Below are 22,226 nucleotides of genomic sequence, written 5' to 3'. Positions count from 1 at the left end.
CTTTCCTTTCCCCCTTCTCGCCCGGAGCCAAATACGGAGCCAAATACAGCCCCAACAAAATAAGCCAAAATCCGAGAACAGGGCCCTACACCCTTAAAGGCAAAGGATGCCCACTTCAACGGAGGGCATGAAGGGGAAGTGGGACTCAGCCTGGAGATGCTCAGTGATAGAGCACGGCCACCGAAGCTCAAAGAATTTGACTTGGTAAGAATTTTTCGATTGCACCAAGGCAGGCCCTTTGGAACAGGTGGAAATGCGTTGGCCCCTCAGCAATAACTGTCAACTGGCTCGGGTACTGCAGGGATCGGAATCCAAGATCTCCTGTTTACTATGGACAGGCACTTTAACCGTCCAAGCCAAGTGCCACATCTACAGATAGATGGACTACTTAGGCGGCCAGTGAGAAATAATTACAGAACAACAGCTGATCCAAAGCCCTCAGTAACTGATCCCTTCCAGTTTCCCCTTCCCTTCCTAGGTTCTGCGATCTAAACCAGAAAGTTAATGCTCTGCCCCTCCATCCACACTTTGGGGGCCAACTTGACCACACATGGGTGTGTGACTCCTGCTCCCTTAGCCACCTAGACACCCTCAGGCCTTTTCCTGTGTGGTGACAAAAAAGCCAAAGGCCCTCAACTGCTTCAGGACACTATGGGGTTAAGGGGGTTTTCCCCTCACTCAGGCACCATGACCCACAATGGAGCTTGCCTAAGTAAAGCCCTTACCCAGGGATCCCCAGCCTCTGGGAGGCGGACCTAAGAACTAGGTAGCACAGAAGAGGTGAGCTTGAATGTAATGCACTTGATTCATCCCGAAACCATCCCATCCATTGCTGGTCCGTGGATAAATTGTCTCCCATAAAACCTGACCCCTGCCCTTAGCCACAAGTTGGTCCTCATTTCTCCATCCCTGGACAAACACAGCTGAGTCATGTTAGAGGTGAGAGCAGGGTTTGAATTAGGTGGAGATTTAGCAAGTTCAGCAAGACCCTTCAGCTGGAAAGGGTGTGGGGAGAAGAGGGCTAGGAATTGCACACTCTCACCACCACTCTCCTGGAAGCAGGGCCATACCTCCCCACAAAGACCGTGCCTCACCCAACCTGCAAACTTTATTCCACAAAGTCCTGGGTTTTGTTTTTTTGTTTTTGTATTAAAAAATATTAACAGACACAATATCAAAAACACAAATGTCATCGGTAGAGGGTACAGCTGAGAACACCTGGGTCCCACCTGAGGGGCAGCACCAGGGACTCCATGGTCCACCAACTGCCCCCACCCTGGAGCAGCTAGGGGTTTGGACCATTGGCTCCTGCTTGGGCCTCAGGCCCTCCTCCTCCCATCTGGAGAGGAGGCAGGAAAGAGGACTGCCTCGCTCAATAAATAAGTGCAGCCCCAACCCTCGGGGACCAGGACTAGAGCTCAGCTGGGACTTGAAGAGACCACTTCAGCAGCCTGTCAGCAGCTCTGTCCAAGGAAGGAAGGACTCTTCACCAGCAGTGGGAGATGACGCTTCTCTGGAGAGTTCCACCCGCTACTCCCTCAGAGGCCAGAGGTAGCACCTGGATCCTGGGCTGGTGATGGGGGTCCAGCCCCCATAGCAGGAGAATCTGGGGCAGTTTGCTACTGGTTGGTCCAGCCACAACTGAGTTCTGAGAGTTGGGCGTGGAAGAAGGAAGCTTCTCATGCACTCCTGGAGGTGTAGTGCACTCCAAAATGTAGTCTAGCTGGTGCCATTGTCTGTGGCAGGTAAGGCTGGACTAGACAAGCTCCCACCTTGCTCCTCCTCTTCCATGGCCATGTCCTGAGAGCCTGAGACCCCTGCCCCTGCTTGGACCTGGGCCTCTTCACCCTCATCTTCACAACCACCACCACCTTCGCCTCCACCCTCCTCCATGGGCTCCAGCCCCAATCCATCCAGTCCTGAGAAGAGTGGGTCATCAGGGTGGCCAGGGTCTTGGGTGCTACTACCGCAGTCCACACAGGCCTTGGAGGGAAAAAGGGAATGAGTGAGTCAGGCAAGGGTCAGTTACTGATGACCCGCTACCCCAGCTCCCTTGCCCCCCAGCCCAAGAGACTTCCCGAAATGTACTTGGAAGAAACACTAGTCCACAAAGACGCACATGGGGTCAAGATTGGAAAATGCACTGTACCCCATGTATCTAGACCCTACTATGGAAAAGTCCCAATGTACATCAGCACACAATTGGTCCAGAAAAGGTCTACAAAAATTTGTGTGGTTTAATACTATGTAACCTAGCAGCAAACTTAGTGGAATCACCATCCTTCAGAATGATCCAATGACAATAAAAGGAGTCAGCCCTTAATCTCTATCCTTCTGACTTGAGCTCAATTCTTTCTCCTCCCTCCCAGCCCAGACTTCTCCTCTCACCTTTACATCAAGGACCCGAGGCAGCTGACCCTTCCGGACCCAGGAGTGCACAGCACCCAGTTCCCTCCGCTGGTCCTCCGAAAACCGAGGCTGCTGTTTCTGCATGGCCCGGAGCCGTTCTCGGTCCTGCTTCAGCACAGAGGCTACGTCCCTGCCCAGGGAAGGGTTCAGAAGGCAAAGGCTCAGAGGAGGGACCAGGGTCCATGAGGCTGGCATTTTTCCTCTACCAAACTCCCTATCCACTGCCTCATGCTCCTCCTCGGAACTGGTGCTCTGGGAGTTCAGGACTTCTTTTTTATTTTTATTTACTTATTTTCAGACAGAAGAGAAGGGACAGAGTAAAAGGGAGAGAAACATCGATGTGCAAGGGATACACTGATTGGTTGCCTCTGGTACACCCCCAGCCTGGGACCTGGCCCGCAATCTAGGCCCTGACCGAGAATTGAACTGGTACTCAATCCATTGAGCCACACCAGCCAGGGCAGAGTTCAGGGCTTCCAAGACCAGGGAAGCTATCCTCAGTCTGGAAGGAACTGATGAGGGGGCTCCAAAAGGCAGGGGATGAGATAGAAAGCCACAGAGCAGAGCCAGCCCCAGAAAAGAAAACCCCTAATTAGCTGTGGAAAGAGGGTGGCCAAGGAGGCCTCAAACTCCTCACCTGGATGGCACCTGGTAGGTCATCATGACACGCTGGTCAGCGTTGGCCATGAGTAGCCAGATGGGGTCCTGGAGCACGTACTTAATGACCTGGTCCCCAGGCTCAGCCCTGGCCTGGGCAGCCCCAGCCTCAGCCTCAGAAGAGTCTATGCTGCCGAAGTACTTGCTTGTGTGGCTGCTCTGACTGCTGCCTGTGAAGCAGGGGTCAGCCAACGTCAGGCCAGCCAGGGCTTCCATCTCTGGGACACTGCAAAGCCTCCTTCAAGGCCACAAACGTGTCCATCCCACTGCCCTCAGGAGGCACAACATGGGCCCAGGCTGCTCAGCCAAGATAGTGCCTGGCCTCCCAACTCCCCAGTCACTGTCCTACCCGGGGAGGTAATGGAGGGTGGCCACTCACGTGTGACACTGGCTGAGGTGCTGCCCCCCTCATGGGAGCCTGAACCAGACCCGGAGCCCAAGCCGGATCCCAAGGAGCCTGAGGCAGCAGAGCCTGTGCCAGAGCGAGAGTCTTCCTGCAGCAACAACTCCAGGAGGTCACTGGAGCCTGAAAGTGCGTCCTGATTGGAGGACTCAGTTACCTCCACCTGGAGGGGAAGGAAGGCAATGGGGAGGAATTAAGCGCTCAACACCTGGGTTTCCCTTCAACTGTTTCCACTGGTTATGGGGCACACCAACCCAGGTGGTCTCTGATCCCACTCTGACAGTGGGGCCAGAATGAGAGAGCAGGCGAAGCATAGGGACATGACACTGGACTGTTTCCAAGTGTCAGATGCACTCAGAAGTTACTGGCTCCCTTTATAGATTAGGCAGCTGATTTCTACCTTATCCAGAAATTCAGCTGGGGTCTCCCACCTCCCTACACCATCTTGTGGAGATGGAGATATCAGGCAGGTAGAAGGCAGCAAAAGCACGCGGTGGAGGAGCAAGTGGGGGAGGGTTGCGCGAAGACTGTAAGAGAACACAGCGGGGTCAGTGCTCACCAGTCTGGCCTCTGGCTCAGCCGCCTCCTCACTGGGAGGCAGGGGCCCAGCACTGCTCACAGGGCCCCCTGAAACAGCACCCCCCTCAACACGAGGGGGCTCCTCAAGCTGCAGCAGATTTAGCTGGAGTGGGGAGCTGCATCTTGAGTTGAATAGTGGAGAGTCCGAGTGGTGGGGAGGGCTGGGGGGTGGTGGGGGCAGGGACGGAGAAGAAGGGGAGTGGGAGGCAGGGGTAGGAGGCCCCTCTGCAGGAGTCTGAGGTACCCCGTAGGGATAGCTGGATGGGGTGGGGAACAGATAGTTAGGCAGCACTAAGGCCACAACTGGGGTCACCAGTGGGGCAGGGAAAGTTGCAGGGGGCACAGATGTGGGGGCAGGGAAAAGAGGCTGGGGGCCACCTCGAGGAGAGAACACTGGGAGGGGATAGGGCTGGACCACAGCGGGGAAGGGAGCAGCAGCTGGTGGTGGGGGCCAGGAGGCAGAGGGTGGAACAGGTGAAGGGTGGGAGATAAAGCAGGGGGATTCGGCCCGGGGGGTCTGGTGGTGACGTGAGCGCTTGGCTTTAGATCGGCAGTGGTGTCGGCGGCTGGGGGGTGTGGGGCCATGGTGGCAGCCTGCGGGGAGAAACCAGGGTTAGTGAGAGCCTCAACTTGGGGCTGAGTGCCCCTGCCACCCTACTGCCCTACCTTTCTAACCAGGGAGAGGGCAGGCAAAGGCCCTAAACAGAGAGTCTAGCTTCCCAGACCAAAGAGAACAGAGGCAGCTCTGGGGACATGGGAACCGTTCAGCAAAAAATCACAGGAGGCAGGGACAGGGAGATTTATTGAGAAAGGAAGGGAGAGGATGTTACATGAGGGAAGGAGTCGGAGGTGTGCACCCAGAGACAGCACACTGGCAGATAGGAGGAGCGGGGGGGGGTCCATAAATGAACGGGCAGGAGGCTTCAGTCCATGTGCCAAACTCCCTCAGGCACCGCCAATGTTGTGCTCCTTCTGCCAGTCAAGGCCACACTCTGCCTAGCTCAGACCCCTGCATCTGCCTACAGGAAGCCTCCTTCAGGCATCTGCTGGGCTGCCACCTGTCCTTGAAGCCTGGCCCCACCCAGAGTAGTTCCAGCTCTCCTTGCCTGTATTTGGCCCAGAGTCCATATAGATCTCTCAATCGGCAACAACTGAGTCTAAGTAGGCATACTTTCTACCCCTGCCCCCAGGTTGGACCTGAAGCAGCTTACCTGGAGCAGAGTACCTCCTCCTGCCTGCCTCAGTGCCGGCCCCCCAGAGGCTGCCCTCCTCTAGCTGCAGCCGGGAACCCCAGGCTCCTGGGGAGGGGCTAACCAGTGCCTATCCCTGGGCGGGGTGCTGGTGGTGAAGGAAACACCAGCCTGCGTCCCTGGAGCAAGAACATCTCCCTCAAGAGCCCCCTCCCCACTGGTCTAGTCTGAGACCTGGCAGAGGACAGGGTCAGAGAGGTAAAGGGTGGCTACCTCGCTCTCCAGGGGCTGAGGGGGCCATGGAGGAGCCATTGAGTCCACGCAGCCTGCCGAGATCACGGAAGCGGCTAAGGAAGGCCTGCTCCTCCTTCTGTGTGTGCAGGGATAGCACGGCCTTGGTCAGGCCCACGGGGCGGTAGGCATCCGGGGCTGGGTCAGGGGCTACCGTGGGGCTAGGGGCTGGGCTGGGAACTGGACCTGGAACCAGGCCAGGCAGGTCCTCCATCATGATGATGTCTGAGGAAGGGGAGAAGGGAGAAAGGTCACCGGAATCACCTCAGGGGTTAGTTAACACTACCACACCACCCTCCCTGTCCAACAGCTTAGCCAACCCCTGGCCTCTGCCCCACAGCCAAGCCTGGGCCCTGTGCGCATCTCCTGCCCCCCTCCCCACTGAGGGCTGGCTCGGGGCCCTCTTCTCCATGCAGCTTCTCTAAAGCTGTCCCAGCGTGGCAGAAGATACTCGGTCCCCTCTGGCGGCACTACCCAAGGATGACAGCGCCATGACTCTCTTTAGAAGGGAAGCCCACCCCCTTCTCTTCCCTCCCACATTTTGAAGGGCAATGCCCTTCAGCATTTTTCAACAGGTTTTTCTGACTCTCTGTGGTCATACCTCAGGTGGAACCCCCTAGCCCACACTTTGTGTGTGAACTGACAGTAAGAACACAGGAAGCAGGGTCAGGAAAAGACAAAGCAGCAAAGGCTGGTAGGGGTGGAGGCAAGAAGTGGCAGCTCCAAGCTAAGATGGAGGCCTCCTTCTCTCCATTAGGGCCAGAAGGGGCAGGAAAAGGCAGGCAGGAGGGAGCTCTGGCTAGGGGACCAAGGGGAGCCCGGGCACTGCCCCCTTACTCCAAGCCCATACCCGACTCCGGGGGCTTCTTGTCTCCCACATGGACGATGGTGGAGCTGAAGCTACACTGACTGGTGACAGACACCACACTCTCCGCCTTATTGGCTAGGGCGAGCGGGCTCAGGGTACCTCCTACCACCGGCTCCTTCTGAGGGGTGGCCCCCTCCCCAGACAGCACTGCCAATGGATCTGTGCAAAGAGATGGTGCCAGTTACCACCACTGCCCCCACCAGAGGTCAGGAGAGGAAACCCCAGGGAGGAGGAGGGAGGATGGACAGCAGGGAGGGGGTCTGGAAATCCGGAGGCTGGCAGGGGTCAGGGCAGAGCGAGGTGGGGGCCCCAAGGCAAAAGGGCAGAGACACAGGGTCAGCAGCCGGGCAGTGAAAACAGGGCATGCACCAGGTCTTTACCTTTCTTGGTCCCCACAGACACTGGACCTGTCCTCTGTTTGTCATCGTCGGAGGCTGAGGAGGCGGTGTAAGAGGAGGAGGCACATTTACGCTTGGTTGTGCTGGGGATGTTGCAGCTCTCCAGGTACCTGGCGACGCCCCAGAAGACATGAGGGCAGGGCCTGGGGTAGGCAAGGTCAGTGCCCAAGAGGGAGAGGCGCCAGACTGGCCTTACCTGAGGATGCTGTCCAGGCAGTTGATCTGCTGATAGGAGCAACTGGAAGCTTCTTTCCTCTCGGCCTCCTCAGGGGCCAAGGCTTGTGGGGCCTGGACTAAAGCAGGGTCTGCCTGCAGCTCTGGGTCTGGGGACTGGCAGTGAAGGGTCTTGGCCTTAAATGTGCCTGTAGCTGAATCGAGGAGGAAAAAAAGAGAAGAAAGCTCCTCTGGGTTGAGGTGAAGGTCGGGAGGACCACCTAGTCTCACCTCTCACCTGCGCCCACACCCACACCAACTCACCAGGGAGGCGGGTTCGGGGCAGAGGCCGAGCCCGGGACTCAATAAAAAGCTGCTGCCCTTGGTGCTTCACCAGATGGACATCCTTACAGATCTGCTGGAAGGTCACCTGTGGGACAGAGCAGGGCAGCATTGGGAGGGGTCCTGGCCAGTGTCGGGGGTCCAGGACACAGTGCAATAAGAGGAACCAGTGGGGAGACTTGGAGGCCATGATGAGAGCAGGGAGAAATGGAGAGGGGATGAGGCAGATGGGACTGGCAATGCTGGTTCCAAGGACAGGGGAATGGGCAACTGGAGGGGTGAATCGGGAGGACACTCACCAGGGCAGGAGGCCCAGGCCCCTCAGCATCACCCCCGTTGCTATCACTGGAGGAGCCAGGGCTGAAGAGAGGGCCCGGGGAAGTCACGGGGCCAACTCCACAGAGGCCTGCGGGGCTGGGGCTGTGCACAGGCTGGGGCAGAGGGGAACAGGTTAGGTATCTACAGCCCCGCCCCTCACCCCTTCTTCACCTCCCAAGCCTCCTCTCCTCAACTCTCACCTGTAACAGCAGCCGATGGATCTGCTCTGATAGTTCCTGAATATCAGAGTCCAGGGACAGGGCTGGGCTGGGGACCGGGGGAGTGAACACGTCCTCATTCAGGGGTGCCCTGCGAGGTGGAAAAGGGTGAGTCGAACCCTTCCCCTTCCCATACTATCCAATGCCAGCTCTGGGTCATGGCCAACTTACGTTCGTACTTTGTGGCGGCCCAACACAAAGGCCACTTTGCGGCTCCAGGGGTGCACAAAGCCGGCCCAACTGGTGTCCATGGTGACATATTCCCCATTACGGGCACAGAAACGGATAGGAGAGTGGTCAAAGGGCTGGCCAGCCAGCTGTAGGACTGAAGGGAATGGAAAATAAGGTGTGGGTGAGCAGGAAGGAGAGCTAAGACACAGAGCCACTGCACAGGAAGTCTAGAAGAGCAAGGCACTCAGAGACATAACCACAGGGGCATCCATTAAGAAGCCTTGCAGATAGCCAGGAAGGAAGAGCAGGGTGAGAGGAACTCACTCTTCTTGTGGATGGCCAGCATGAGGGGCCGGTCTTCAGGGTGCAGGAACAGGAGCACTGGGGCTCCCAGAAGATCCTGGGGGAGGTAGCCCAGCAGTGGGGCAGCCCTGAAATGGGAGGAGGCATCAGTCTGGCCATGGCCTCAGCCCTGGCCACCCACTTTTCCTCCAGGTCCTGACCTCACCTTTCATCCACATCCTGGAAGAGGCAGCTGGGTGTGTGCCGTGTAGTGAAGATTCTTTTGTCTGGAGGGATCCGGGGAGCTGAGCACAGAAAATGTAGCCACTGGATTTCATCTGAAATGGTCCAGCTCCTCAGCCCCGCATGCCACCTGGGGCCCAGGCCAGCTGGCAATCCTCCCCACAGCCCTTCCCTGGGCCTTCTGGCCTACAAAGGTGGCCTGGACCACTCTTGTGACCCACACTAGTAAAGAGCTGAGAACGAGGCACTCTGCTTTACCCTCTCCTAGCTGAGGACTCTTATCCAACTCTACTTCTAAAGGAGGCCTCAAACCCTCCTCTTTACAACACCTTCCTGAGGGGCTGAATCACGCCTCCCAAAGTTATGCCCTGCCTCACCCACAGCTAGGCCCCTGGCCTGCCCACCTTCGTAACCCGAGTGGATTCGCTCTGCAATGAGCAAGCAGCACGGCTGTGCCGGGGTCCCATCAGAGACTCGGATTTTGGTCACATATGGAGTGAGGCGAAATGGCTGGTACCGAGGTCCTGCATCCCGGTCAGGACCACCTCTAGCAAGGGAAAGAAAAAGGTGTTAGAGGACTGTCAATGAAAGGCCACCCACCCTCCACCTCAAGGTCAGGATTCACACAGTAAAGAAGGGAAATGTGTGGAAAGCTCCCACTTCCCCCACCTACCTGATACGGCAAAAGACAGACTTCTCCTGGGTGAAGTCCCTGAAGCCTGAACCTGGGGCAGACCAAGAGAGTGGTGAGCACAGGCCCCTACACCCTACCTGGGCTGAGAAGACCCCAACAATGAATATCTCGGGTCCCCTGGTCCCCCACAGAAGGAGCTTCCTGTGACTACTCATCCCCCCTGCAGGCACTTGGGGACCTCACCTGCTGAAGCCCCAGTGCCCCAGGTGGGCAGGCGAGATGGGGCAGTGGAACCATAGAAGACGCCCACATCCTGGGGAGCCAGGAGCTCTGAGAAGCGGGCACCCCGAAACACGTCCCGCTTACAGTGCAGCAGGATGCCTGCCTGCTCCGAAATGTAGATGATTCGGCCTGTCAGGAAGGAGACAGCCACGGAGAAGGTATCCTGGGCAGGAAGGTAAGGAAAGAGCGGATTCAGAAGCCATGGGAGTAGGGATGAGGGTGAGTTACCACAGAGAGGCCAGGCTGCGGCTGACCTGGTTGCGAAGTGTGTACTCAGACGTGATGTGCTCCAGCTCCTCCAGAGTATAGGTGGACATGTCCATGGCACAGGGCTCACCCTCCTCCAGGCTCCACTGCTGGTAGTATTCCTGGTTAGCTACAGGGCGAGGACAGTGGAGCATTCAGTGAGACGGCTCCACCACAGTAGCCCAGGACCTGGCCACTGCACTCCTGGTAAGCACCACTCACCTTGCACCTGCTTGACACAGGCCAGCGCGTACTGTAGTGTGGCCAGGGTCCCAGAGCGGCCCTTGCCTCGGTGCTCTGGTGGCAGCCGAAGCTTGAGCTCCCGCAGTGCTGTCATGAGTTCCTTCTGGGTCCTTGCACGGGCTGACTGTTCACTGCTGCAAGGCCCACCAGAAGGGAGAGGGTATGGGCATCAGCCTCAAAGCACAGCCCAGGTTCCCAGCCTCTTCCCCAGCCCTTACCCCACAAACCTGCAGCCACTGGTAGATGGATTGTCCTGCTCCGAGCTGGCACTCAGGAGGCTGTAGGCAATGGAACTGCTGGGTGGTGAGGGGCTCTGAGAGTTTGTGCTAAAGGAGAAGCAACAGGCTTGAGATGAAGAGAAAGTGACTAGCAGCATGGGCCTTTCTCCTAGCCCAGACTGCTCCTGAGCCACTCCCAGACCCTGTAACACACATCTGTACACACCTCTTGCTGCTCTCAGTGGTCTCCAGCAGGGCCGAGTCCTTGCCATTGCCAGAGGAAGAGCTATGTGAGCTACGCTGAGATGCACCTCTGGACTCGGGCCCGTTGGACTCATTGCCACTTGAGCCATTGCTGTTGGCATCCGTGTCATCAGCCAAGCTGGGGCCAGGACAAGACCGGTGCTGTGGGGGCCCAGGGGATTGGGCCCCTCCAGGACAAAATGATTCCCCTGGCCTGGGGTCCCCTCCCCCATCAGCCCCTTCTAGGGGGCCACTCATGTCTGGGCCATGGGGAGGGCAGACAGAAAACAGCGATGACGGAGAGGCCACCACGGATGCACAAGGGGGCCAAGAGGCCTGGCTAGGCGAGTGAGGTAGAGGACCCAAGCCTCTGAGATTGAGAAGTTCGACCACAGCCAGTACCTGAAGAGGGAGACCAAGAAAGATGGCTTAGAGAAAGTTGGGCTGTTCACAGTACCTGCCAGCTTCACTCAGACCCTACCCCCACTGGTCCCCAGGCTCTTGGGACCCCGGCTTCTAACAGGGAGCTTTTCCTAAGTTCTGTTTCTTGTCCATGTAGGGGGTTTGAGGTGGGGAGGCTCATTCCTTGCCACCGTGGCCTGGGTAAGTACAGCCTGAGCAATGTACTAAAACTACGGCTGTGGCACAAAGTCTGGACACCTTCCAGCCCCAAATTCCCATCGGTCTCCCACTCTGCCTAAGATTCCAAGGCCTCTGAGCAGGGGGGTGAGCTAGTCGCCTCCTATATTTAGGTCTCAGGGCTAATTTTATCTGCGGGCGGCGCCACCCCCGCTGCACATGCGCAGGGACATGCGCGGTCCCACCATGAGCTTCCGCCACCGCCATGGTCACCAGGGAAACCGACGTCAGCAGTTGAGCTCAGCGGTTGCTGGAGGGACCACAGGAGGGCGGGAGGAGCGACCCTCCCCCATTTCCCAGTGGAAGAAGGGGATCTACCTACTCCCATACAGGCGGGTGTGGCCAGGGTTCGCCCACCTCAAGTACAGCCTCAGTCCCCTGAGAGAGGTGGCCCATCGAGGTTCAGCAGACTGGCCCTGCTCCCCCGGGCAAAACACAACCGCCACCGCCCTCCACACAAAAGCCCCACAGCCTAACGCTCGCCTGGATCCGAGTCATTCTGGTTATTAGCACACAGCCTTACCTTCTCCGGCCCCTATGCCTTCTCCTGACTCTCAGAACCAAAGCCAGTATGTGCCATTGTCAGGGGCCCAGGAATTCTCTTTCCTCAGTCTGCTACTTTTCTAGACAACGGCACCCCGCCCCCATCAGAAGCAGACACACTCAGCTCTGAACAGGGTATACACAACAGCCAACGGACATTTCTTCCCCTACTCCAGGTCCAATCATACCCCCCCCCCCCAGCATTTTCTGAGCGCCAAGAGAAAAGGGAAGGCTGTGGCCAACAGCAGGAACTAAAGCTGGGAACGGGATGTTCCAGCCCGAAACGGGCTGACATCACGGCCGGCGCCGGGCCAGGGATTGAGGGGGGAGAGAGGGGAGCGTGGAAAGTCAGAGGGATCCTGCTACCCAGGGAAAACTGGAGACCCCCGAGTGACAAGAAAGAAGGCAGGAAGGTCAGGTGTGGGACCGGAAGAGCTGGGAGTGCGGAGCAAACAGGAGGTAAGAGGGTCAAGAAGTACAGACATCCAGTGCAGGATTTCAAGAATCAGCTGGATACCCCGGGGCAGAGAGCGAGTGCACAGCGGCAAGGAAGACGGATTATTGGTGGGCCATTTGAGCGCCTAGGTCGAAAGCGGCACATTATGCTGGAAATGACGGTCCGGTATGGGGTTGGTAACCAGCCCCCAGGTGGTCAAGGAAACGCCTACCTGTCCCGCGCGAGTCCCCTTCGGTAGCCTGCCCGCCGTTGCAGCCCGCAGCCGAGTGGAAGCTCCGCGGGGCCAGGAGGCGGGTTGCATAATGCCAGGCACTGCCCCTCCTTGGCCTCCCGCCCGGGAGCCACAGACCCCGCCCTCGATTGGCTGGGGAATCTCATCCTGGTCCCTGATTGGCTACTGGCCTCTACTGAGGTCAGGGCTGTGTCACACACTCGGGCGCACGTGGATCTGGGTGCTGGCACTAAAATGAAGGGCCCCAGACACCACCGCCCAGCCTTTGGGAGCAGGACGCCTTGTACAGTGAATACTGAAAGGGAGGGGAGGGGAAGTAAACTGTGCCTCTTCCGGGAAAATGCTCTGGCCGCAGAGGGTGTTTAAGAAATATTCAATTGGTGAACTGAGCAGACTTGCAGGACACCGTGGCCTTGCTAGGGGTGGGAAAGGAAATGCAAACCCTGGGGAGTGTACTAAGATGAATGAGATAGCTGGTCCCTGGGAGGAGGGGTACAGACAGAAACCTGACTTTACCTTTCCTGGGTTCCCTTCCCCAGCTTTGTCATCATAGTAAAGCTGTTTAACACAACCCTTTCATCTGACACTTCGAATACTTGGACAGATAGGAGGAAAGCAACTGAATATCCATGTGTGCTGGGGTGGGGGTGGGAGAGTGGGAGTGAAGCATACTAATAATACAATGGGCGGCCAGAGCCAATAGGGCCTGTGAAGGGAAACAATGGCAGGTGTTTCCATGTCCAATCAGAAAAAATGATCTCTGGGCAGCCTACTGGGTGACTAGTGTTTCTTGAGGATGCAGCAGCCCTCAGGGCTGCCCCAAAAGTGAGGGACCAGAAACCCAGGGTTACAGGGGAACAGAGGGAGTGCCTGAGAGACCCTAGACAGTGAAAGGCCCATGGGGTGCAAGGGCTTCAGATCCCCGCCATTAGGAAAAGAGAAAGCCAAGGACATCATCTCTCTACTGTATTGCCTAGGCCCTAGGGTAGAACTTGACACATGGCAGGTGACCAATAGAAAAGGAGTGATTTTGTAATTCGGTTGGTTAGAGCATCATCTCAATATGTCAAGTTTGTGAGTTCGATCCCCCATCAAGGCATATTCAAGAGTCAACCAATGAATGCATAAATAAGTGGAACAAATCATTATTTCTCCTTTCCTATCTCTAAAATCAATAAATAATTTAAAAATAAAAAAGGATAGGAGAGGGGCAGGGGCTTCAGCCAATGAGGAAGGAGCTGAACATTACAACCTTTTAAAAAAAAAGAGGGAGCAGAACACTGAATCCTAAAAAAAGAACAAGGGCCTGATTTGGAGGATGAAGTGCCAGGCTGGGCCGAGGAGAGCTGCAGCTACACAGACCCACTCCATCCAGAGCTGTGACAAGCGGCTTCTGTCAGGGCTCCCTGAAAATGTGGTTGGCAAGTGAAGAGGCCCCCCCCCTGCCCAGCTAATGCTGACATAATCAGCTGTGTGTGCATGCCCCTGTCACGTGGCCTAAGCTTTCCTTAAAGTGGTGTTGCCCATTGAGGGGTTGGGGGCAGGCTCTATGGAAAGCTGAGGGGTGGGGAATTAATATAAGCTAAAAAGCAAGAAAACACAGGAAACAAAGGGTTTAAGAGCCTGGATTTTCAGACTTCTCTACTTGGAAATGTACCCCAATCTCACATACTGTGGCCCTGTCCCTGGTTTTCAGACACCTCTTCTCTGGAAACAATTTTTCTTCCATCCCAGTTCTCCTCAGGAATTTAGGTATAATCTGCCCTGACACAGACAGTCCTTGTTCTCCCACCTCCACCTCCATCTTTATTTCTTGCATAGACAAAAGGGTCCAGTGCTCCAGCAATCCTCACCTGCTCCCACGGCCCTGGTTGTCCTGCCTCATGGTCCCCACAGTAACCAGGCCCTGCTGCCGTCAATGGAAGAGAGGGGGCGGGAGACAGTGGTGACGTCAAAGCTGAGGAAGGGGGCGGGGCGAGGAAGCGGGGGGGGGGGGGGGGGGGAATGTGGGGCAGGGAGGCTGGGGAGGCAGCGGTTTGGATTGCGGCCAGCCCGAGGGCGGCGGCCAGCGCACTAAGGAACATCGTGTTCTTTTGGATGGTGGCCCAGGACAAGCACAAACCCAGACGCCTCCCCCAACCCAACGACAGGCGTCTGTCCCAAAGCCAGGGATTCCTGGAGAGAGGATTAGAAGGAAGGGGTCCCCCTCCCTCGCCCCTATGTTTGGTTCTTCCAGACACGCATCGCCCTCCCCTAGGCTTGTTCCTACAGCTCTTGGCACTGGCTTTCCCACATTTGCTGGCCGAATTCCAAACTGCCAGGGTGGGGAAGCTGGAGGCCCAGGTTTTGTGAGAGAACACGTACCTTTGCTCTTTCAAAGGCCCCCTTCAGAGCCTGAATCTCTCGTTACCATGGCAAAGAGGGAGGAGGGGAAGGGAGGAGAATGGATCTAGGATGAGAAAACCGAACTGGGACAGCAAGTGGCTCAGCCTAGGCCTGGCTCTTGGGAGAGGGGTAAAAGGATGGAATGAGGGATTTGGGCAGGTGCCTGAAGACCAGAACCAGGAAGAGGGAAATGCAGAGGGAGTCACCAAAACTTGCAGAAAAACTTGCAAATGTAAGAATAATTTTTAAGCAAAAAAATCACATAAATCTCTCACTCTGCCACTGTTGTTTCATCAGCCTATAGGCATTTTTTAGCTAAATAATTTTAAAAACATGATCCAGGCATTGTGTCAAGCATTTTACATACATTATTTTATTTAATCCCCAGAACAGTCCTGTGAGATGGATACTCCCCATTGCACAAGGGCTTACTAAGGCTCACGAGTCTCTAAAGTTGACTAAATTGCCTCATAATATGTTCTCAGGCTCTTAACAAATAGAGCTCAGAGTTCAAATGTGACCTCTGATAATGGCTTGTCATGCTGGAACCTGTGAAGGGTTACACAGCACTGGGGAACCTGAACGTCTCAAATGTCCAGGCAATTGAGTTTGGTGCCTGGAACACAGACTCCATCCAACTCCTTCTCTCATTTAGGATATTCAGTGTGCACTCCCTACACATTTCCAGTTATCACAGCCCAGTTTTCACACATTCCCAAAGTCCTTGAGATTATCCTAGCAGCTACCAGCCCCAGTGATGTCCTAGGAACCCCAATTTCATCACTCTTCCACCTTTCCTACAGACATAGTTGTTTGTACAGTTACCAGAGTACCCTGTTAGTTCCTCCTCACCTTCAGGGTCTCAGGAAGACATGCACAGCCAGTCTGTACAACACCTTCCTCCCTCTCAGGATTCAACAGTTGCTACCTCACCTTTACTCCCAAGGATGGCTTCCCTTTACACATAAGACATCCAGAGCTGTGACATGACTGGCTCAGAGTCACACAAATCATCAAAATGTCAAACCTTTGAATCCTCCTACCTACCCTACCAGGGTGTCCCTGCAGCTCAGAACCCCTGCCTCTTTCAAGTGCTTAAGGCACATACCTAGACAGCAGCCATGCACTGGAAGGTCCCCCACACTCTCAGAAACCCCCGACCCTGTACTTCCTCGAGAGCAGGGGTCTCAGCTCCCTTAGGTCGCTGAGAGCTTCCGATCCCCAACCTCCCTGGCAGTCAAGGGTCCAGGTGGCCTAGGGTGGTGAAGGATCGGATCTCGGAGGCACCCCCTAGTCCCCAACCCCTGTCCCTCCAATGCTGAGTTCTGGTCTCTATTCCCCAGGAGGATCAGGGCTCCCACCGCTGTGATCATGCATTCCCAGGATCCCCACGCCCTCCCCCAACCCCACACACGCACACACACTCCATTAACAACCCTACTGTCAGAACACAGCACCCCAGAAAAACTCACCACCGCTCATCTACCCCTACCCCTGAGCACTTACCGCTTGACAAGCACGCAGGTGTCCAGCGTCTTCCTAACTAGCGCCACAGAAACTGGGACTTGCTCCTGCAGGCCCGCCCACCAGCTGGGATGCCACGCCCCTCAAGCTTATTGGCCTAAGGGTGCGGATCCATGCCCTGCGCCGCGTGCCTTGGGCAGACCTCCGCACAGCCACCATTGGTGCTGCCTGCCGCCCGTCATCATCTCATTAGTCAGTTTGCCAATCCTCAGTGACAGATCCACGTGCGGGCGGGCCGCCCACAGTGCTCGTTGATTGACAGAAAGCCGCTCCTCCATCCACTTCCGAAGCTCATATTGGCTGTGGCAGTATCCCCATACTTGCCTAATGCCGTGACGCGAATGCCGGCCCAACCCTCTAATCTTTCTCATAGGCTGAGAGGTTTCGGAGCAGTAGCGGACACGTGCGGGCGGTCTCACGCGGCATCTTGTTTACCTAGAAGCTGGGGATTTTCCTTGACGACACTGCACAGAAGGCTGTAGTCTGCGCAGGCGCTGGTGTGGCTGAAGAGTGCGGCCGTGGCTTTGATACGGGCGCTGCGTGTGGAGACCCTGAGAGGGAGCAGTCTCAGCTTGAGAGCCGCAGCTTCTGCACCCTGTCACCGCCTTCCCTAGAGCTGAGACATCTGCCCTCAGTCCCCGAGGCTCCCAGAGGCTGGAAGGTGTGAACAATAGAGTGAAGAGCTGTCTTCAGATCTCACTGCCACCATGAGGATAAAGATCATGACAGCGGGCTCCTAGATTTTCTATGGATTCAGGCCCTTCTCATAAACCCAGAGGCCGGCTTCCTTACTACCCACTGCCTCACAAATGAGACTGAGATCCAGAAAGGTTACAAATCGCTTCTCGGTCATCTGGCTAAAATCAAGTGTAGTATCTGTTCTTACCAGAAAGGTTACATAATCTGTCCGGATTAACGCAGTAGTCAGTAATGAGGCCAAGATTTGAACTCGGGTCCCTAGCACTATAAAGAAAGCAGGTACTAGTACCTATGGGAACCCTAAACCTTAAGTATTCAGTAGATGAAATACAAAAAAGTCCCCAGCACTGATGGGAATGTCATAAACCCTTAAAAAATGGTGAACACTGATAACTGTGTACTTAATTATAAAAATCATCTCAGCCCCTTAAACTGCTGAATCAGAATCTCCAGGGAAGGGGCCTAAAAATCTATTTTCAAAGAATTCCTGGTAGTTCTTAAGAACTGGTAAGTTTGGGAAACACTATCTAGGCTACTCATTGTTAAAGCACCTGGGGACAAGAAAGCTAGGGTGCCGTAACAGAGGCATCATGGACTAGTGTCATGAGTTTGATAACAGAGTGCAGCAGTAAGGGCCAATTTGTTCAGTATTTATTAACCTCTTCTGTATGACGGACTGTGCTAAGTACTAAGGGGAAGAGATGCTTCACTGAAGTAGGCCATTCACTTCAGATGGAGGTGTAAATGAATACAGAAGCGACTGTACAGTGTCTGGGAGTTAAATTAAGGGCTAAAAGGGACCCAACAAACACTAAGAGCATACCCTCAGCCAATGGAGGAGGGAAAGCTGGGAAACCTAGACCTCAAGGTTCACCAGGGTGTGACACAGGAACCATCAACATTTCCCATTAACCACGCTTGAAGCCGCTTGGTGCCCCCGCGTGGCCACTGTGGGAATCACACTTTGCCCTGCCCAAGGTCAGGCCCTCCAGCAAAGCTCGGTTCCTTCCCAATATATCTTCTCAACCTTCTGGTTAAACCTGCAGATCCAATACCTTTCCCACTGGTTAAGAAAAGATCTCAAAACAGACACCACTTAGTTACTCATTACACATTTATTGTACATTTTCACAATCTGGATGCGCCACAGAATTGGGGGCATGGGGTGAGGGAATGGGGGGCAGAGGACACTGGGATATTATGGGGGATCTAGAGCACAGCACCCCCACCCCCAGCATCTCTCCCTACCCTTTCATACCACATCTTAGATCTCCCTGCTCCGCCTCCACACAGAAACCTTGAGTGTGGGGGAAAGAGTTGGGGGGTCCCCTTGAGTGACAGTTTAAGGGACTGTACCCTCAGACCCCCCCCAAATTGTGCCATTTAAAAAGACGTTAGACCTTTCCTCTATCACTTCACCTAAGGAGAAGACAGGTCTCTCTGGGCTCAACCGCCCTGGAGAAGGGCAAGAACCCCCATCTTCCAACAAGTCCCACACATACATTGGCAGTGACTAGTACCCCCCACCCTGAATTCAGGATGGGGGCAGTCAGAGGAGCTGGGCAGTGAAGGAGGCAACACCCTCCAAACTGGGGAGGAGGGTTTTCAGTCCAACCCCCAGGAGGGATGGGGCCAGAGGAGACTTCAGGCAGGAACTGACAAGATTCTCTGCCCTGCTCCACTCCTCTCCAAGGCAGTGATGACCCCTCAGACATCCGCAGCCACCTCTCCCAAAAGAGATCAGATTGTGGCCAACCCCCAACTCTCCTGGTGGGAGGAGGATGGGGAAGATCAGACAGATGGGAGGGAGGGAGACCCCATGGGAATGTCAGTTGAGCCCTCCACATGAAAACTGGGAATCAGGAATGTGGGGAGAAACTCCATGTGGCAGAATTATTGGTCCATCATAACGCACTGAACTCCAAGACACTTACACACCAGCTCCAGGGAGGGAGAGGAGGGGACAAGAGGTTTGGAAAATGGGGTAGAGGAGGCAAACTGGACTACAGGGGTTAGGCGATGATTCGGGGGGCCAGAACAGCCTGGCTCCCCAAAAGCCCAGGCTCCCCACCACCTACAAATAATGTCATGCAAATAAAACTGTGATACAGTGACCAATGAGGACTAATTCCTCAGTGGAAAAAACCAAACTAACCAATCAACCACGGGTTGAAAGAATGAACAGAAGAGTGATGAACAAAAAAGGAAACTGAAAGGGATGTCAGTATACAAATGAATGCTAATTAACATGCTGGGAGCTCCCAGACCTTGGGATTCTTAGGACCAAGTGGGATAGGCCAGTCTCAGAGCCTCCCAAATAATGCAAAGATGCACCTAGGGAGGCCTGGACAATTGCTTTTTGTTTTTGTTCTTTGTAGGGAGGGTGGCGGTATGGGGAAGGCCAGGGTGGGAGGAAGGATCAGCTAAATCCAAGGAAAGGAGAGGAAGAGGGACTATTGCATAGCAGATGCAAATGAAGGAACTTGGGGCTGGTCAGGAAAACTGGGAAAGGGAAGGAAGGAAAGAGAAAGGTGATGGGAACCTCAGGAAGGGGTGTTAAAGGACAACCAGAAAAATCTTCTAGTAATAAAACTACAAACAGACCAAATATATATAATATTATATATGTATAAATAACAGCTGGCTATTTACAGGGGGGCACACACACAGACACACACACGGGTGGGGGGCTGGAAGATATGGCTGGGAGGTGGGGTAACGGCTGGGGATGGGTGGGGATGAGAGGCCCTTCTCTGGGCAGGCTCCTCAGGGGTTTAAGAGCTGAAGTAAACTATATAGACGGAAAAAGAAGGAAGAAGAGGGAGAGGGGAGAAAGAGGAGAGAAAGCAGTGTGTCAGGCCTGGCCCTGCTTCCACCCTCCCCACTCCCCAGCTGGCCAATATCCCTTCCCCTCTGGGCCTCAGATTATTCCCATGTAAAGCAAGGGGGGCTGGACAGGTGGGTTCTAAGGTCCCTTCAACTCCATGCCATGGCCTTGGGGCTAGAGACCCCCATGCCATGGCCTCTGAAACCAGGAGCACTTAAACAATGGCTCCCTAGCCATGTCTCAATTCCCCCAGGCCTTTCCTGCTCTCTAGTCCCCAATTCCAGGGTTCCCAGACTGGGGTCTTAGGCACAACAGGTTCTCAAGGGAGCAGTGGGGATCCACCAGCTTTCCTGTTTCCAAAAATCTTAGAATTGTCTACAACCAGACAAAGCGCAGGCTAAACAACATCAAACTTTTGGGCTCTACATGAATCAGAGCCACCGCTGGCAGCTTTATATGCTTTTTGCTGAATATGTGCTTTTTGCAGAACTCGTAGGGGAAACCTCTCCAAAGAAAAGGGCCCTACCCACTCCTACCATACTCACCAATGATGAGGATGAGGATGATGGCGCAAATCACTCCCAAGATGATCATCATCTGGAGGTGAGAGGGGAGAGTCAGTGAGATGGACCATGAAACCGCCATTCACCCACCAGTCCTTCTAACTGGTTCCACCCTTACCTTGAGGTTTTTCCACCAGTATTTGCGCTTGAGCTTGGCTGCACTTGTTTCAAACTGGGAGGCTCCTGCCTGGAGTGCATCCGCACGGTCGTCCAGCTCCGATAGCTTCTGGTCCCGCTCTAGGACCTTGTCCACATTCACCCTCATGATGTCCACCACCTGAAGAAGACCACAAGGCAGGGGGTGTGCCAAGGCCCACTACAATGAGGGCACTCTGGGACCACCATGTGCCTACATATATAACATGCATCCTGATGTTGCCAGGCCACAAATAGGTCATTTATGCCACACTTGAGCACATGCAAGAAACACATATTAGGAGCATGCTGATAGCCAGACATCTCAGATGTCTAAGCAGCACCCTCTATCGAGTTTCAAGCAGCCTGCCTGTCACCACAGCACATCTGCCCAGGCTGAAACACCCAGGCTAACAAAGCTAACACTTCGGGGACCTTCCAAGTGCATGCTGACAGGAATGGGGCACGGTATCTTTGTTCCAAAACTTATAAACGTGACCTGTCATCACCCCTAGCCCAAGTGGATCCCCACACTAGTTTGCCAGCCCACAGGGTCCTTCCCACTGCCCTTGGCACACCCTCCCCTCCCCAACTCACCTCATCCACCTGGGCCTGTGTCTGCTGCAGTCTTCTGTTACTGGTGAGGTTTGGAGGGGGCCCAGGGGGACCTCCCTCCCCAGCCGGGGCGGCAGGGGGGGCGGTGGCAGCGGTAGCCGACCTGAGGGGAAGAAACAAAGTAAGACCCAGGGCCTGAATGCTTCGGCCCCGCAGTCAGGGCTCCGCCCATCTGCCTGTCCATCCATCTGTCCCTCCCTTCTTCCTTCCCGGGAAGAAGGCCACCCGATGGGAGCCCTGGATACCGTCCGGCCACACCGCCTAAGATGCGTGACCTTGAATGAGACCCCCTCCCCCATCCAGGCCTCGGTTTCCCCGCCCGTTAAATGAGGACGGCCTCAGAGACAAGGTCTGGGGTCAACCCGAAATGACAGGGGCGGGGCTAGAGGGCAGACACCGGGTCTGTTCCTTCCCGCAGCCACCGCCCGCGCGCAGTCACGGGCGCTGGCCCGGCCTCCGGGCGTTGGGCGCGGGTCGAACCCTGCCCCCGTCCCCAAGGTGGCGGTCGGCTCAGGCCAGTGCGGGAAGGGCAAGGGCGGCTGACTCACATGGCAGGAGTAACGAGCGCAGGACTTCGCAGCGACAGAGATGTCGGCAGCACCGGCAGCACCAGCAGCGGAGACAGCTCGCGCTAGCTCCGACTGGCGCTGGCTGCCGGGGACGGGAAGATGGCGGCCGCACGTCACCCACATCCGGGCACTGCGGACGGGGGTGGGGCGCCTTGGTAACTGGTCCGGTGCCGGGCCGCGGGGGCGGGGCGGGGCGGGGCGGGGCGGGGCTGGGGGTCTGCCCGCGGGGCCGCCGTCTGGGCGCAGCCCGGTCCCCTCACCTCTCGCCGCTATTCGGCTGCGGCTTCCGCACGCTACCTGCCAGCTTGCCTCCGGGGACCAGAGACCACACAGCCTCCCCCAAGCCTCTAAATCAGTCAGCGCCCCTCCAGCCCAAGGTCTCACCCTTTAGCCAGGTCCCAATGCCTGGTGACTGGTCTTCAGCCCTTGGTACGGGCTGGGGGTGGGAAGTCAGAAAGGGTAAGTACAGGTCCCAGGGCAATGAGAATAACTGGGACCCTGGTGCTGAGGTGGAGTTGGGAACCACCCTGCAGGTGGATGTCCCAAAGGAGATCTGGAGTCCATGGGCCCTGAGTAGGAGGAGACTATGAAGGAAAGGATATGAGGCAGGCCCTTCCCCCATATCCTAGCTAAGTCACTGCGGTGTGAAA

General features: G+C 55.7%; 2 protein-coding genes across 4 annotated transcripts; both read right to left on the bottom strand.

Moving 5' to 3' along the window:
- Nucleotides 1-1,095: 1,095 nt before the first annotated feature.
- PER1 (period circadian regulator 1) lies at nucleotides 1,096-13,351 on the bottom strand. Of its 2 annotated transcripts, XM_037028096.1 has the most exons (23): nucleotides 12,239-13,351; nucleotides 10,372-10,790; nucleotides 10,155-10,253; nucleotides 9,907-10,061; nucleotides 9,693-9,814; nucleotides 9,400-9,601; nucleotides 9,196-9,247; nucleotides 8,927-9,069; nucleotides 8,506-8,584; nucleotides 8,322-8,428; nucleotides 7,998-8,151; nucleotides 7,809-7,917; nucleotides 7,590-7,721; nucleotides 7,273-7,378; nucleotides 6,992-7,163; nucleotides 6,778-6,905; nucleotides 6,380-6,556; nucleotides 5,512-5,754; nucleotides 4,029-4,642; nucleotides 3,446-3,632; nucleotides 3,047-3,236; nucleotides 2,389-2,539; nucleotides 1,096-1,983 (listed from the first exon to the last, which is right to left on the bottom strand). In XM_037028096.1, the coding sequence occupies exons 1-23, from the start codon at nucleotides 12,326-12,328 to the stop codon at nucleotides 1,720-1,722; spliced, it is 4,095 nt and encodes a 1,364-aa protein (XP_036883991.1). In that variant the 5' UTR covers nucleotides 12,329-13,351; the 3' UTR covers nucleotides 1,096-1,719. The 2 variants fall into 2 exon arrangements, with proteins under 2 accessions (XP_036883991.1, XP_036883992.1); XM_037028097.1 differs by lacking the exon at nucleotides 6,380-6,556.
- A 4,612-nt stretch (nucleotides 13,352-17,963) lies between these two features.
- On the bottom strand, nucleotides 17,964-21,702 carry VAMP2 (vesicle associated membrane protein 2). 2 transcript variants are annotated; one of them, XM_037028332.1, is made up of 5 exons: nucleotides 21,556-21,702; nucleotides 20,990-21,110; nucleotides 20,376-20,534; nucleotides 20,240-20,291; nucleotides 17,964-18,634 (listed from the first exon to the last, which is right to left on the bottom strand). In XM_037028332.1, coding segments are annotated over exons 1-5 (552 nt in total). In that variant the 5' UTR covers nucleotides 21,558-21,702; the 3' UTR covers nucleotides 17,964-18,416. The 2 variants fall into 2 exon arrangements, with proteins under 2 accessions (XP_036884227.1, XP_036884228.1); XM_037028333.1 differs by lacking the exon at nucleotides 17,964-18,634 and adding an exon at nucleotides 18,844-19,658 and having other exon boundaries at nucleotides 21,556-21,701.
- Between the last annotated feature and the right edge of the window lie 524 nt (nucleotides 21,703-22,226).

This window comes from Sturnira hondurensis, unplaced genomic scaffold (assembly GCF_014824575.4).
Source record: "Sturnira hondurensis isolate 20B ecotype Veracruz unplaced genomic scaffold, ASM1482457v3 Scaffold0019835, whole genome shotgun sequence".
Lineage (NCBI taxonomy): Eukaryota > Metazoa > Chordata > Mammalia > Chiroptera > Phyllostomidae > Sturnira > Sturnira hondurensis.
This window is presented reverse-complemented; position numbering and strand designations above follow the sequence as displayed.